General features: G+C 39.1%; 1 protein-coding gene across 1 annotated transcript; it reads left to right on the forward strand.

Annotated features, from left to right (window-relative positions):
- The first annotated feature begins 1,002 nt into the window (after positions 1-1,002).
- On the forward strand, positions 1,003-10,547 carry LOC113040595 (uncharacterized). Its single transcript, XM_026198898.1, has 6 exons — positions 1,003-1,197; positions 1,748-1,856; positions 5,123-5,440; positions 5,697-5,996; positions 6,064-6,181; positions 10,520-10,547. The coding sequence occupies exons 1-6, from the start codon at positions 1,003-1,005 to the stop codon at positions 10,545-10,547; spliced, it is 1,068 nt and encodes a 355-aa protein (XP_026054683.1).
- The last annotated feature ends 4,455 nt before the right edge of the window (positions 10,548-15,002 follow it).

Here is a 15,002-nt window from a genome sequence, read left to right on the forward strand (position 1 = left end):
ACATCTATCTAAAAGTGCTCTAACCCTAACCAAACACACTTCAAAAAGCTAAATCATGGTGTTCACAATTAATGGCAAATTACAAATGACAAACCTGAGCTACCCAGAGAGATTGTGAACATGGAGGGCAGAAACATGCATCTGGAGTCAGACCCACAGAAAATAAAGGAGTGAACACAGATGAATGGAAAAAACAAAAGAGATGTGAGGTGTGCCCATCCAAGCGCGACAGCAAAACCAGCACCATGTGTGTGAAGTGCAAGAAATTCATAAACCAAAAGCACACATTTTCTGTGTGCTCATCATGTCTAATGTAACTTCTAGACTTTATGAAATGAGTTTACAAAACAGCCAACTTAAGAAAAGTAAACATTTTCATTATACAGCTACATTTAATTGTTCAGTTATGATGTTCTAAGAAAAAAAAAGTTACACAAATATATATACAAATTAAGTCAGCATATACTGTTTATTTTTGCAAATTTTGTCAAAACAAAACAGTTTTAAAAAAATGTTTAAAAAACGTTTTCATTAAATCATATCTTCAGATATATTTCTGGGGGAATATTTGACAAATGTTGATAATAAAAGTTTACAGTTTGTACCTGAATCTTTATTGTTTTTCATAGTGTGATTTTTGAGGAATTGTATTGAATCCAATTAGGGTCAATTTGACCCGCTCCATAAGGGGTGTGCACAGAAATCGAACAGTGCACAAGGGTTAAGTGCAGTAACTGGTGTCTCGTGTTGTCAGATCGTTGTGGTTCTTCCTTGTGTTCTGTCCTGTTCTCCTGCTGTGTTGGATCACAGAGGATCATCACTGTTGTCCACCGAGGTCCCTGCGTCACCCACCATCAGAGCTTGTGACTGTCGCCACTCTCCTTCTGTGTTGTGGACTACATTACTATCTGTTTGTCTGACCATTTACATATCTTGTCATTAAACTGCCTTGCAGCTGACGCTTCCGCCTGGAATGAGTTCACCTCTTGTAACATGGTGAGGATGAGTCAACAAGAGGAAAGCATCGCCAACACCGGTCACGAGATACAAGCTCTTGTGGTGCAGATGTCTGAGCTCACCCAACAACTTCATTCACTCATGCCCGGTAAAAGGATCAAGCCTGGTAGTAACTATGAGGCTACTATCTGGTGGGATTTCCGCCAAGAAGACCTCATTGACACACCTCCCGGTAAGGTGGTCAACCCACACACATGACACTGGGGCACTACTGGACTCTAGGGCTGAAGGCAATTTTCTGGATTATAAACTGGCACAACAGCTCCACATCTCCATGTTTCCCTTCACTCACAAGATTTCCGTTAATGCGCTAAATGGAGAGCAACTCCCTTTCATTTCCCATATTACCAGTCCCGTAACCCTCATCACCTCTGGCAACCATTCCGAGAACATTACATTCCTCCTTATGGACTCATAACTGGCACCCATAGTCCTTGGTCACCCCTGGCTCACTCTACACAATCCCAGTATCCAGGGGTGCTGCACAAGATCCCGGGCCCTATGCATAGGCAGTTCCCAATGCCCCCCACCCCCTTGAAAATATATATTCCAGACTTTTCAAGGGCCCTCTCTTCCTTTGGGGCCCTGGTAATCAGTACTGGTTTTACCCCCAGTCCGGCGCCCCTGCCAGTATCGATTGGGTACACAATTCTGTGTCTGTGTCACATTCCCATGTCATAAGTCTTGTCTTGTGTCTGCTTGTTCCTCTGTGCCTGTTTCTGTGTTCCAGGAAAGGGCAGTGAATTTGTCTACCGCACCCGAGGAGTACCAGGACCTGAGGGAAGAAGGATGGATCTCTGCGACCGTGTATCGATTACCGGGGGCTGAACAACATCATGGTAAAGAATACTTATCCTTTTCCGTTGATGTTTTCAGCCTTCGAACGGTTACAGGGAGCATTTTCACAAAATTGGATTTACGTAATGCTTATTATTTGGTCCGCATAAGGGAGGGCGATGAATGGAAGACCACTTTTAATACCCCTAGGGGGCACTTTGAATACTTAGTGATGCCCTTCGGGCTGTCCAACTCCACAGCGGTCTTCCAAGCACTCGTTAATGACGTGCTGAGAGATACGGTTGACCAGTTCATATATGTTTACCTGTATGTCATATAGATTTTTTTCCTCTTCTCTCCAGGATCAAGTTCAGCAAGTCAGACGAGTCTAGACTTTTTGTCCAGCTGGAGAAATACGTTTTTCATGCAGAGTCTGTTCCTTTCCTAGGGTACATCGTCTTGTCTAACAGAGTGCGAATGGATCCTGACAAGGTTAGGGCTGTGATAGATTAGCTAAGTCCAGATTCCCGTAAGGCCCTACAGAGATTTCTGAGGTTCGCCAATTTCTATCAGCGTTTTATTCGCAAATACAGCCAACTAGCCGCACCTCTGACTGCATTGACCTCCCCCAGAATGACGTTCAGGTGATCCGATACAGTTGAGGCTTTATTTGCCAAACTGAAGAGTCACTTTGTTTCGGTTCCCACCCTCGCTGCCCCTGATTCATTGCGTCAGCTCGTGGTGGAGGTCGACGCATCAGAGGTGGGGGTAGGAGCAGTACTTTCTCAACATTCTTCCTCAGACGACATCCACAGTTTTGTCTTGGCTTGCTCAGTTTGTGCCACTGGTAAGACTTCCATTCGACCTCCAGATGGGTTACTTCAACCGCTGTCAGTCCCTTCGAGACCCTGGTCCCACATCGCTCTAGATTTTTTTATCACCCTCCCAGGATAAGACAGTCATTTTGACCGCCGTGGACCAGTTCTCGAAGATGGCTCATTTTATTCCCTTGCCTAAATTACCCTCCGCCAAGGAGACAGCGGTTACTGTTGTAGATAACATCTTTCATTTACATGGCCTCCCGATAGACGTGGTTTCTGATAGGGGGGGACCCTGTGTGTCCAATTTGTGTCCACATTTTGGCAAGAATTTTGAAAATTACTGGGGGTGAGTGTCAGTTTATCTTCGGAGTTTCATCCCCAAAGCAATGGACAAAGTGAGAAAGCCAACCAGGATTTGGAGAGAGTGTTGCGATGTTTGGTTTCCAAGAATCCTTCCCCTTGGAGTCAGCAACTCTCGATGGTGGGTACGCCCACAATTCGTTACCAGTGTCATCCACGGGCCTTTCTCCATTTGAATGTAGTTTAGGTTACCAGCCACTAATTTTTCCCAGTATGGAATCCGAAGTCGCGGTCCCCTCCGCTCACGCCTTCATCCAGAGGTGCCGTCACACCTGGAGAAGAGCCTGAGAGACTCTGCTCCAGGGGCGTGGTCTTTGATCATGACTGATTAACAGCACAGCACTGGATCACCAAGGATCATCAATGTTGTCCACCGAGGTCCCTGCGTCACCCACCATCAGAGCTTGTGACCGTCGCCACTCTCCTTCTGTGTTGTGGACAACATTACTGTCTGTTTGTCTGACCATTTACATATCTTGTCATTAAACCGCCTTGCACTTGCATCATGCCTCTGATTCGTTACAGTCTCAGTCTGAATCTGAATCAGAAAATACTTTAATCCACACAATTCTAGCAGGTGATCTGTTCCTGCTCCATAAAGCCATTAGAGAAACTCTGAAATCAGTCTGAAAGGAGAAACAATTGAGACATTTGATAAGAAATGAAGAACAAAAGAGTTGAAGACAGTTACAGGGGAGAGCAGAGCTAAAATGTTGAGTGTAAAATATGATCATTATTGTGTATTCTGTCTATCACAACATACACTGCTCAGTTTCTCCAAAAGAGAAGACAAAGGTTTGTGTTTAATCAAGAGTTTCACGAGTTATTATACTCAGATTCACTAAGATAATAAAGTCATTATGAGAAAAATGAGAAAAACTATACATTTTCATTTATAGTTGACTGTATGTTCTCAGTGATGTTCTCTTGTGAATTTAGTTGTAGCAACACAAGCAAATGTAATAAATGTGAATCCGTGCTGCTTTTGTTTGTTTAGTTTTTTTTTTAGTAAAAATGGACCCTGTGAGAGTTTTTCCTTTAGTTTTATCAGTACAACAATCAATTCATCTGGGTTGATCTGTCAGGGTGGATAAACAGCTTATGTTTGTGGTCACTGTGTGTCAGTAGTTTGTTTGTGAAGCGTTTCTTCATTTTCTCTCTGGCTAACATTAACCTCACTGTTTTCCACACAAAACATCTTTACAGTCAAATAAAGGGGGGCAGGGCAGCCTAGAGAGTCTGACTTGTAACCTGGAGGTTGCAGACTGAACCCCCAACTGCTCCCCAGGAGCCGCAGCAATATGGCCGCCCACTGCTCTGGGTGTGTGTTCATGGTGTGTGTGTGTCCACGGTTTGTGTGTGTTCACTACTGTGTGTGTGCACTTGGATTTGTTAAATGTAGAGCACAAATTCTGAGCATGTGCCACCATACTTGGTCACACGTCACTTCACTTTCACTTTCAAATAAATCCATCAACTGTCAAATAAAGCCAGAAACACACTGCATCGAACTGCTGTTTGTCTCATACTGCCCGACTGTCTTAAACACTTATTAGTTGCAGTTTCATGCACACGACTCAACAGGTTACAAGAGCCAAAGGTCAAAGGTCAAACAGGATTGATGCTCACATCACTAAATAACACAGCAGTAGATACAGATAAATCCGATATTTAATTCTTCTGCTATTAGTTTTCAAACAAGGACAGAATTCATTTGTAATATGAGCAAAGGCTTGTTTATTTTCATGATGTTAAAGGAAACGTGTGAGCGGAAACAGATGCTGAGGCTGATAATTATCACAGTTCAGTCGTGAAAAATTTCTCACATTTTTAATCATCACTATCTATGGGCTATTCAGAGAACAGATGAAGAAAATGTTTCTCAAATGTGTTTGGTTCTGTTTGTGTTTCTGGCGTCTGGATGGTGAGTTTGAAATGTGTTTTTATGACTTCAGTTGTTTCTGTTCTGATATCATGTTATAAATGACTGGATAAATTAATCAGAGAGGATTAACATTAACAGTTTTTGTCATATAGAATTTTAAATTTAAGTCTAAACTCATTGGTTTGGGATAGATTAAATGCAATGTTAAAAATAAATATTCTAAAGTTATTTTCAAGCTTTAATCTCTGAACTCTGTTCTCAGGTGTGTTTGGTGATGCTAAAGTGAAGTCAGTGATAGAGGGAGATTCAGTCAATCTAAACTCTGGTCTTACTGAACTGAATGATGATTGGATTCAATGGTGGTTTATAAATGAAACCAATTTCATTGCTGAACACAATGTTCCGATGGACAGATTCATTGTGTATGATGATGTTCTTGACGGGAGATTCAGAGACAGACTGGAGCTGGATTATCAAACTGGATCTCTGACCATCATGAACATCACAACTCAACATGCTGGATGTTATAAATTAGAGATTAACACTTTCAGCAGGCCTTCTTATTGTCTTTCTGTCTACTGTAAGTTAAATTTCAGTTTCACCTGTTTTATTTATTACTGCTTTAAATATGAAGTAAACAAATATCTTTAGATATTTATATGTATTTTATTTAGTCCTTTTTTCTAAGGCATCTAAGTTTATGTTTAAACCTCTGCTGTATTTCAGATTATTGTTAAAAGCTCTAATTTTGATCAGTCTTGGTTACTCTCAATATTTCTTCTTTGTTTGCTTGAACATCTTCATCTTAATTTCTCTTTATTCTCTCATGTTTTCAGCTCGTCTGCCTGTTCCTGTCATCAGCAGAAATGATTCACAATGTTCATCATCATCATCATCATCACAGCAGAATTGTTCATTGGTGTGTTCAGTGGTGAATGTGGGTCATGTGACTCTCTCCTGGTACAAAGGAAACAGTTTATTGTCCAGCATCAGTGTGTCTGATCTCAGCATCAGTCTCTCTCTACCTCTGGAGGTGGAATATCAGGAGAAAAACAGCTACAGCTGTGTGATCAACAATCCCATCACAAACCAGACCACACATCTGGACATCAGCAAACTCTGTCAACCATGTTCAGGTACAGCAGAGCTGATATTAATGATTATTGACTGAGCTGATCTCAGTTTGACGTTTTTATTCCTCAGACTCTGAACACTGTTGTGGTTCTACTGAAGCTGTGATCCGATTGGTCCTCTCTGCTCTGGTAGGCGTGGCTACTGTCATTATTCTGGTTTATGACATCAGATCAGGAAGAGCTGAACAAGATCAAGCACATCTTCACACATCAGGTACATGACTGATGATGCCATTTCTCACAAACTTTTTTTCATATTTATGCCTTTTTTGTTTTCATCTTTTCAGGAAGTATTGAAATCTAAAGCAGAATGCTGAATTTCAAAGGTTCTTCAAGTGTGTTTTTTTTTCTTCTAGTGTTTTTGTCATAATAAATAGCCTACTGATGATTATTTTTGCTTGCACTCATTTATTGTCATACTTTCAAAAATCCAGTTTGTAATGTTATATTTATATTTCCCTTATAACATAAAACGAATAGAATAATAAAGAGTCACAAATGTCATTTTACTGTTGCTGTCCAGTTGTCATTTGTATTTGCTTGTCTTTATCACTGAAGTCTTTCACTCTGATGTTCAAGAGTCTCACCATGTTTTATAACATTTATTGTGTCTAGCACCTCCTGGCGCAAACTAATTATATGTGTATTTTAATAGTTTCAGAAGTGCATGACATAAAGCTTTGAGTGACATTATAATATACTCTGAGAACACAGGGAAGTAACTAAACGCAACATATTGGTGCTCCGTTTCCACCAACAAGCAATGATAAAGTCTTTAAATATCTATATGAATTGTGTCTGTGTTTCATCTGTGGATCAACAACATCATCTGGTGTCTCAGTCTGAAAACTTGTATATTGTGAACAGTATTTCCCATTTTGGACTCAACAGTGTCTGGAAATCAAGTTCAACTGAGTTGTCAATTGTTTGGTCTTTTCTTGTTCTACTAGAACTTTGTCCTTCTCCTCAACTGTGATTTTCTTATCCTGAGATGGACTGCATGTGATCTCTAATCATGTCTCTTGGTTCGTAGTAAGAATAATACAATTAATAATAATAATAATAGAATAAACAGAGATGTTTTCCACTCAAAACCTGTGAGTGCTGATGTGACTTCATGTTGATTTTGTTCTCTGAATGACAACACACTTGTATTGATATGGCCATATGTACAGCAGATGTTGTGATTCCAACTGTGCTGTGAGCTCCAGTTGATGGAAAACCATTTCAGATTAAGTTGATTTAACACAGTGGAGTCATTCACATCTTGAAGGAGCTCATCTAGAGATTAATTTGGAAGATATCTCATGACAAGTTGAAACTCTTACTTTAAAGGGTTAATTTGATGCGATTTAAATTTTTCCTTTCTCTTTGGAGTGTTACAAGCTCTTGGTGCATGAAGAAGATCTGTAAAGTTGCAAAGACTTAAGTTTCAAATCCAAAGAGATATTCTTTATAAAAGTTAACACTTGTCCCCGCCCCCTAAAACAGCTTGTTCTAAACTATGTTTGGCCTTCCACGATATCTGCTTTGTCATGCCTGTGGCTGATTTGTGGTGGTCGCTGAGGAAATACATCAACTTTGCACTGTGGATCACTGAATCGGTTTTCACTGTGGACAAAGTGAGCCAGCCCAGGTCCAGCCCGGGGTCGTCACATGTGGTTCCTGCAAGCCCAAGGTACACTCCTTCGTAGAATCCCCATCAAGCTGGCCACAGCTCACTCAAGGCCGCACGCTGTTTCATTGAGAAAGCGAACCTACTTTGTTTTTGTCTTCCAAAAGAGGACACAACTAGAAATAATGTTTATATTACATTTATAATGGGTTTTATGTATTTGTCTCATCGCTCTAATTATGTTAAGATTCGTAACATTTCCATCACACGCTTGAGGCATTTGGCCAATCACAATGCACTGGATAGCTGGCCAATCACAGCACATCTCGCTTTTCAGAGCGATGAGCCTTGTAAAAATCGATGTGTTTCAGAAGGTGGGGCATAGAGGAGAAACAATAATGTACAGTACATTATGTGGAAAATAATGTTTTTTGTTGTTGTTGTCGTTGTTGTTTTACCTTAAACCAAATAAACATATTTCATTACACCAATATGACACCTTTAATACATATTTCACATTTTATGGGTCAGTTTATTTCTGTTGAAAACAACGGAGCTCAAAGTGACAATGTTGAGAGTGTGAATTAATTAGCCAAAAAGTGCTAGATGGTCACATGCATTAACACATAAAGATAAGCAGCTATTTTAAATGAAATTGGAGTCTCACATCATTTTAATACAGAGCAGCTTCATATCAGCTCATCTGTCATTTTATTACTGAACAAATGTTCCTCTAAGTAGCAGCTGATTTGCACAGAGAAACTCAATCATGCTTGAGGTGTAATAGAGATTTTCTTGAAGTTGATCCATGTTTAAAAGCATAGATATCTCCAAACCTTTCTCGACTCTTTGTCTATCAACTGTGCCATGCATGTAGTGAGCTCTTTTGACCTAGCATGGTTTTCCAGTGCCCTTTCTGTTCCTAAGATGTGTTTTAATTGGGAACTGGTATAGATTTATTAATTTATCTCCCCACCTCATATGCAAACATTTGCTCAAAATGCCCTTTAGCAGCTGATTATCTTTATCAACTCTGAAGTTACTTTCTTTAGCAGCTTGACTAAAGCGAGTGAGAAACTGCTGAACAGTGTCATGTTGTATTTGTCTCACTAATGCAGGGTTTACTCTTAAGCAAAGTAAGCATTTAGAGCAGGGGTCTTCTACCAGGACAGGCTTCCATTAGAGTGGGTTTTCATTCTCCAGAGGGGCCGATAGATCATTTAAGCTTCCCCTGATTTTCATGTTGAAGGAGAAACTCGGCAGGACTTTATGTCCACGTGATTTATGTTTAGTAGATCTGAATATGGTGCATTTCTAGTCTATTAAAACAGTCTTTTTTAATATGGTCACATCACCTCAGCATTTGCATGTGCTTATTTTGGTGTTGTCTTCACGTGTAGAATGAAATTTGCGTCACATCACTTTCACAGACTTTTACAATTACTGTTCCCTCCTGGTTGAATGCCCCCAACTCAATTCAAGCTACTGAGTACTTAGCCATCTTCAAGAAGCAGCTAAAAGCACATCTCTTCCACTGATACTTGGCCCTCTAACACTAGCACTCTCTATTTTGTGTATATTCTATCTTCTTGTTTTCTTTTAAATTAAAAAATGATCCTCTAACACTAACATTTCTAATTTTTTCTATTCTTTCGACTTTTCTTTCTCTGTTAAAAGAGACCCTCTACGCTAATATTGGCTGTTCTTTTTTCAATTCTATCTACTTATTTTATTTTTTATTAATTACAAAATAGCATCTGCTAAATGCCTATACTGTATGTAAATGTAATAAGGGTCAGACCATGATGACTAAAATCTTCCTCCAAGTTGTCTCACACACTCTAATAGTAGCTGTAAGAAATAATGCAGTGTTTAAACAAAGTAAGCATTTAGAGCATCATATCTGCGTCATAATCAGTAGTTGGTGAATATTAATCATATGAAGATATCAGAGAACACTTTTGTCCTCACATTTCTAGCGGGTGATCTGTTCATGCTCCATTAGAGAAACTCTGAAATCAGTCTGAGAGGAGAAACAATTGAGACGTTTGATAAGAAATGAACAAAAGATGAGCTGAAGACAGTTACAGGAGCCAAGCACACTCAGGATCAAGTTGAAACTCTTGCTTTAAGATACATTTCACATATTATGGGTCAGTTTGTTTCTGTTGAAAACAACATTGATGTACTGGAAGTTGAGGTCTGCTGGAGCTCAAAGTGACAATGATCAGAGTGTGAAATAATCAGCCAAAAAACAGTGCTAGATGGTCACATGCATTAACACTGCACTTGATGAGCAGTTATTTTAGATGTTGGTGGAGTTTCACTTCACTTTACTGCAGATCAGCTTCACATATCAGCTCATCTGTCATTTTATTACTGAAACTGTTTTTTGAAGAATCTGTCTTTTACGATTTGTGGACTGAAACCATTGAAGATGTTTTGGATTGTTTTGTTCGGTTTGTGTTTCTGGCATCTGGATGGTGAGTCTGAAATGTGTTTTAATAACTTCATTTGTTTCTTTTCTTATACTATGTAATAAATGACTTGTTAAATTAATCAGAGAGGATTGACATTCACTGTTACAGGGGGCATTCAAATTCTAAGGGTGGTCAAACACAACACAACAGAAAAATCTAAACTCGGCAGGAGACAAAGTTATTTATATGACCTGTTTATATGAGAAAATCAAGCAATCCTGCAAACCATTTCTATACAGGGGACAACAACAGCGAACATCACGTGTTGTCATCTTTAAACTACAATATGGCGTAAATGCAGCATAATTAAACTAAAAAGAGAAAATGACTGGCATGAAACTAGTTAGAAATTGAACGGTAAAAGTTATAGAAAGTATAAAAAAATGTATAATTTAACTCTTAAGAGTGTGTTGAAAGTCTGTCTTGAGCTCTAGGAAACCAGTAATGATGCAGCTTTGACAGTTAGAGATTAAAAAGGGGGGGGGGGGGGCATAAACCGTAAAGCAAAGAACTATCTCAGCATATAAAAGGTTCTTCAGGATGAGGATACCGTTCTAAAATGAGCTGTTTCTATGTATAAAGAACTTTTAAAGAACCATCTTTTTAAGAGTTTAGCTTTCCAAAGCATTTTATAAAAAAAACATTACACCATCTCAGGCCTCAACTACGTCCTTATAAAGTTTTCCTAAAATGGCTACGAGGAAGTTCTTCCTTTGTTATCTTGAAACATTGTGCCAATGTTTTATTGACAATGTTGTACAATCTGATACCTCAAAAAACATCCTCAAAATGTTGCAGTAAAAATGTTCCAGCTTTGTTAACGTCACATTACAAAAAACGTTTGTAAAGGACATTTTACAAATGTGGCTGAGAGAATGTTCTTCCTTTGTTATCTTGGAACTGCCACAGTATCTGATGGTAGAAATCCCACACGATGAACGAGTAACCAAAATAACTTTTTTACACACATCTTTACACTTTACACTAGGGGTGTCCCCGACTAAGGATTTTCATAGTGAAATCAGAATTTTCGAATCTTGCCGATATTCAACTGATAGTCGAATCATATGTTTTGGGGCGGGGCAAAATACATTAACAAGAGTCAAGTAAGACATTCGACAGCCATAATTACTGATGTTAACAAACAGGGAAAATGTGTAACGAACCTTGCAGATATAAATTAGGTAAATAATGTTTTATGTTTTGATTAACAGACAGCTAACAATTAATGTCGGTGAAACCATAACAATTAGCAATATTTTAGTGTAATAATATGCAATCGATCTCATTATAACATTAGTCTTAAACATTAGAAGTTAATATTCTGCATTTCTGCGCTGAAGATGACCAGTAGAGTGACGCATTTGATTGCAAGTTTTTAATCAATGATATTCAACTCATAAATTCATATAGAATATGCTTTGTATATTAACATAATGTTAATATTAAGACTTATAGGCTATTTGCAAAAAGGGCCCGAATGCACATGAACATATCTGCTGGGCTATGAATGAACTCCTTTTGTGGACGCATCCTTCACGAAACAATGTGTAGAAACACAGCAGCTAAACTCTAAAAATTCATAGCGTTTTAGTATAATGGTCTTCTCATTATAATAGTATGTATATAACAGTCCCAGTCATAGTTATTAATATTCTGCATTGTAATTAGAGTTGCTCGCGCTGTGCGCTGAAGACATATCATCGTAGTACTACAACGAAGCGCGACTCAAAACCAAATGCATTTTATATTAGGTAAATAATATGTCCACAATATATATACACTGGCTGAAATGTTTTGAAATCACGTGTACCCTACTTGGTCAAAAAAATCCAGTCTCTGTCTGTGTCAGTTTGAGTCTTGGTAAAGTTTTGAATCCCTGCCTCCAAGATGCTTATCTGTCAGTCACGGATTATAGAACGTGAAACATAAATCTATAGAGGTGGTTAGATTTATTCACGCACTTTAAAATATTAATTTGAAGCTTCTTTTCAGATTCTTACAGCTTTATAATAATAGGTTGTATATTAAATTATTGGGATAAAACCAGTATGTTCTATGTGAAATCAGACATTTGAGCTCCCTCATATAGACAAAATGGCATAATCAATAACACTCTGCGAATAGTCGACTGTTAGATTGGTAGTCGAATCAGGCTCCTCGAATCAAAGCATCTATTCGTCGACTATTCGGTATCATTTAAGATGGATACCAGCTGCACTCTTTCTTTTACTGTCTATGGCTGCACTGGCCATGGCCACCAAGTAAGGAGAAGAAGAAGTGGAAGAGTATGAAGAAACCAACAGCAAAGACGTTAGATAAAAGAAGCATCTAACGAGTTAAGCAGTAACTTTAGCTGCCATGTTCTTTCTCTCAAAGGAAAACGATTTTGCCACTACATCAAATACTTTTTTCGTTTCAATAATCATACCGTCTCAAAATCACGTACCACAAGGATTTAAGTTAACATATTTCACTGGTAGAAATCATGCAAAACAACTTTATATCTTCATAATTTTAGTCACCGAACATAGTACACGAAGAAAAACTTCCACCATGTGAAATTAAAGGCAACAACTGTATAGTTCTACAATCCAAACAACACACTGAATGCTTTCTTAATAAGCATTCAGGATTTGTTTTAGTTTTTAAATTTGGTTTTAAATAAAAAAAGGTCTTTACCAGTGAGACTAAATAAAAGTAGGCTATATGAATAAAGTATTCCAAAATGTTAAAATCAAATAATGTTGGTGCGAATAAAACAAAGATGCAAAGTGTTTCATTCATCCAATAAAAAAATTAATAAATAAATAGGGTAATGATTCACATCTATATTTTTTTACTTGAGCCAATGAAAACTATTGGCTCAAGTTAAAAAAAATATATGAATTAAACACTTTTTTTTCAGTGTGCTACTGCAGGTAATTTTTTTTATCAAATTAAGTCGATGTGATTTTAGGGTAAAATAAAAATAATCATCCTATACAGAACTGACATTTACCTCTGGCTTTTAAAACATGTATGCAAGTTCTACTTTAAAAAAAAAAAGAGGATATCCGTTTTGTCCCTGCATTGTCTCCTCTTGTACAGGGCTCATGCAGCTTCAGTGAACAGGAAAGGGACTCTTATAATTTGTGCGGTCGGCTGTTTGCTTCCTGCTGAATGGCTGCCCTTGTCCTGCGCACAGATTTCGAAATTCTTCCACACAAATGACATTATAGCGAATGATTACTATGTAGTCTGTGCATGCGGGCACACTTCTGGAAAAATTGGCCGAAAAAAGACCAGGCCGTTCCGATCAAATTGGATCTCTGACCATCACAAACACCACAACTGAAGATACTGGACATTATGCACTCGTGATAGAGAGAGGACTGATAATTCGGTTATTAAAGACTCTCAGTGTTTCTGTCTATGGTGAGTAAAGAGCAGATTCAAAAGAGCTGAAAGCTGCCTGACATCGTGGACCATGGATGGCCACCAGAATCACTGATGGATGGCGGCTAGCGATCTCCAAACCACTGGATGACAGACACAAACAACTGACCCCCCGGACAACCTCTTGGGACCTCTCCCTCTTGCACAGCCCTCCATTCCCGCTGCTCTATATCCCAAAAGAGGGATTCCACCGCCACCCCCTTGGGGAAAATAGTGTCAGGAGCCACATCCCTCACAGGACTCTCAAATAGACAAGAAAGGGCATCAGGCTTGGTGTTATTGGAACCCGGCCGATACGAGAGGGAGATGTTAAACCGCCCAAAGAAGAGTGCCCAGCTGGCCTGGCGAGCATTACAACCTTTCGGTTTGGCCGGATGAATCGCCTATAGAAGTTTGAAAACCCCAGGAACCGCTGCAATGCCTTCCAAGAGTCAGGGGTTGGCCACTCGGCTACGGCCTTACACACTTCTCTGCCTTGACATAAAGCTGGTCCTCCAGCAGCCGTTGTAGCACCTGACGAAAGTGTTGAGTGTGTTTCTGCAAGGAGGGGGAGATGATAAGGATATCATCAAGATACACAAAGACAGATCTGTTTACCATGTCTCTCAACACATCATCGATCAGGGCCTGGAAGACAGCTGGGGCAATGGTAAGCCCAAAGGGTATTCAAAGTGTCCCTTAGGGGTATTGAAGTCTGTCTTCCACTCATCCCCCTCACAGATACAGACCAAATGGTAGGTATTGCGGTGGTCAAATTTAGTAAAGACCTTGGCTACATGTAACAATTTTAAAGCAGATGACGTGAGAGGATGAGGATAATGGTTTTTTTATAATGATGTCATTTAGTCTCCGGTAAGTGTTTAAAAAGATGTGTGAGATCTTAAAGAGAAAATCAATATTTACATGAGACAACAAAATAAAACTAGGAAACCTCAGGCTGTTAAAAGCATAGAGTCCATAACACCTTACCCTATACCAGTCCGAATGAATTCCAGTGTATATACAAACCAAACAATAATCCAAAAGCTTGTGTCTGGTAATGTAAGTAAGAACAGAACCCCACAGTCAAGGACTGGTGATCACAAGCACATTTGTTAGTGTTTGCTTCCCATGCAGCCTCCTTTATGCTGATTTACTTCCTGATTCGTGTCTGGCTCTAGGCTGAAAATTGTTGGGCTCTGGTGATATGAGAATCCATAATTAGCACAGTGCTGTTAAAGCCATGCATCTGCAACCACATCTGCACCCAGCTTGGCTTAGAGGGTTGATCTCCCAAGTGTGAGTTGAGTTTTTGCATACATATTTTAGCTTGTGAGAGTAGTACATGTACTGTGAAAGTGCACTGATATTGCCCTAGATACAGTAGTCTCAGTTTATTTGTTTATACTGACACATACAGTTGCATGCACTCACCAGGAAGTTGATGAGTCATGCAGCAAACACCAACATCTAGGGATTTTGAAGCTTTAACCTCTG

Source organism: Carassius auratus, chromosome 22 (assembly GCF_003368295.1).
Source record: "Carassius auratus strain Wakin chromosome 22, ASM336829v1, whole genome shotgun sequence".
NCBI classification, from domain to species: domain Eukaryota; kingdom Metazoa; phylum Chordata; class Actinopteri; order Cypriniformes; family Cyprinidae; genus Carassius; species Carassius auratus.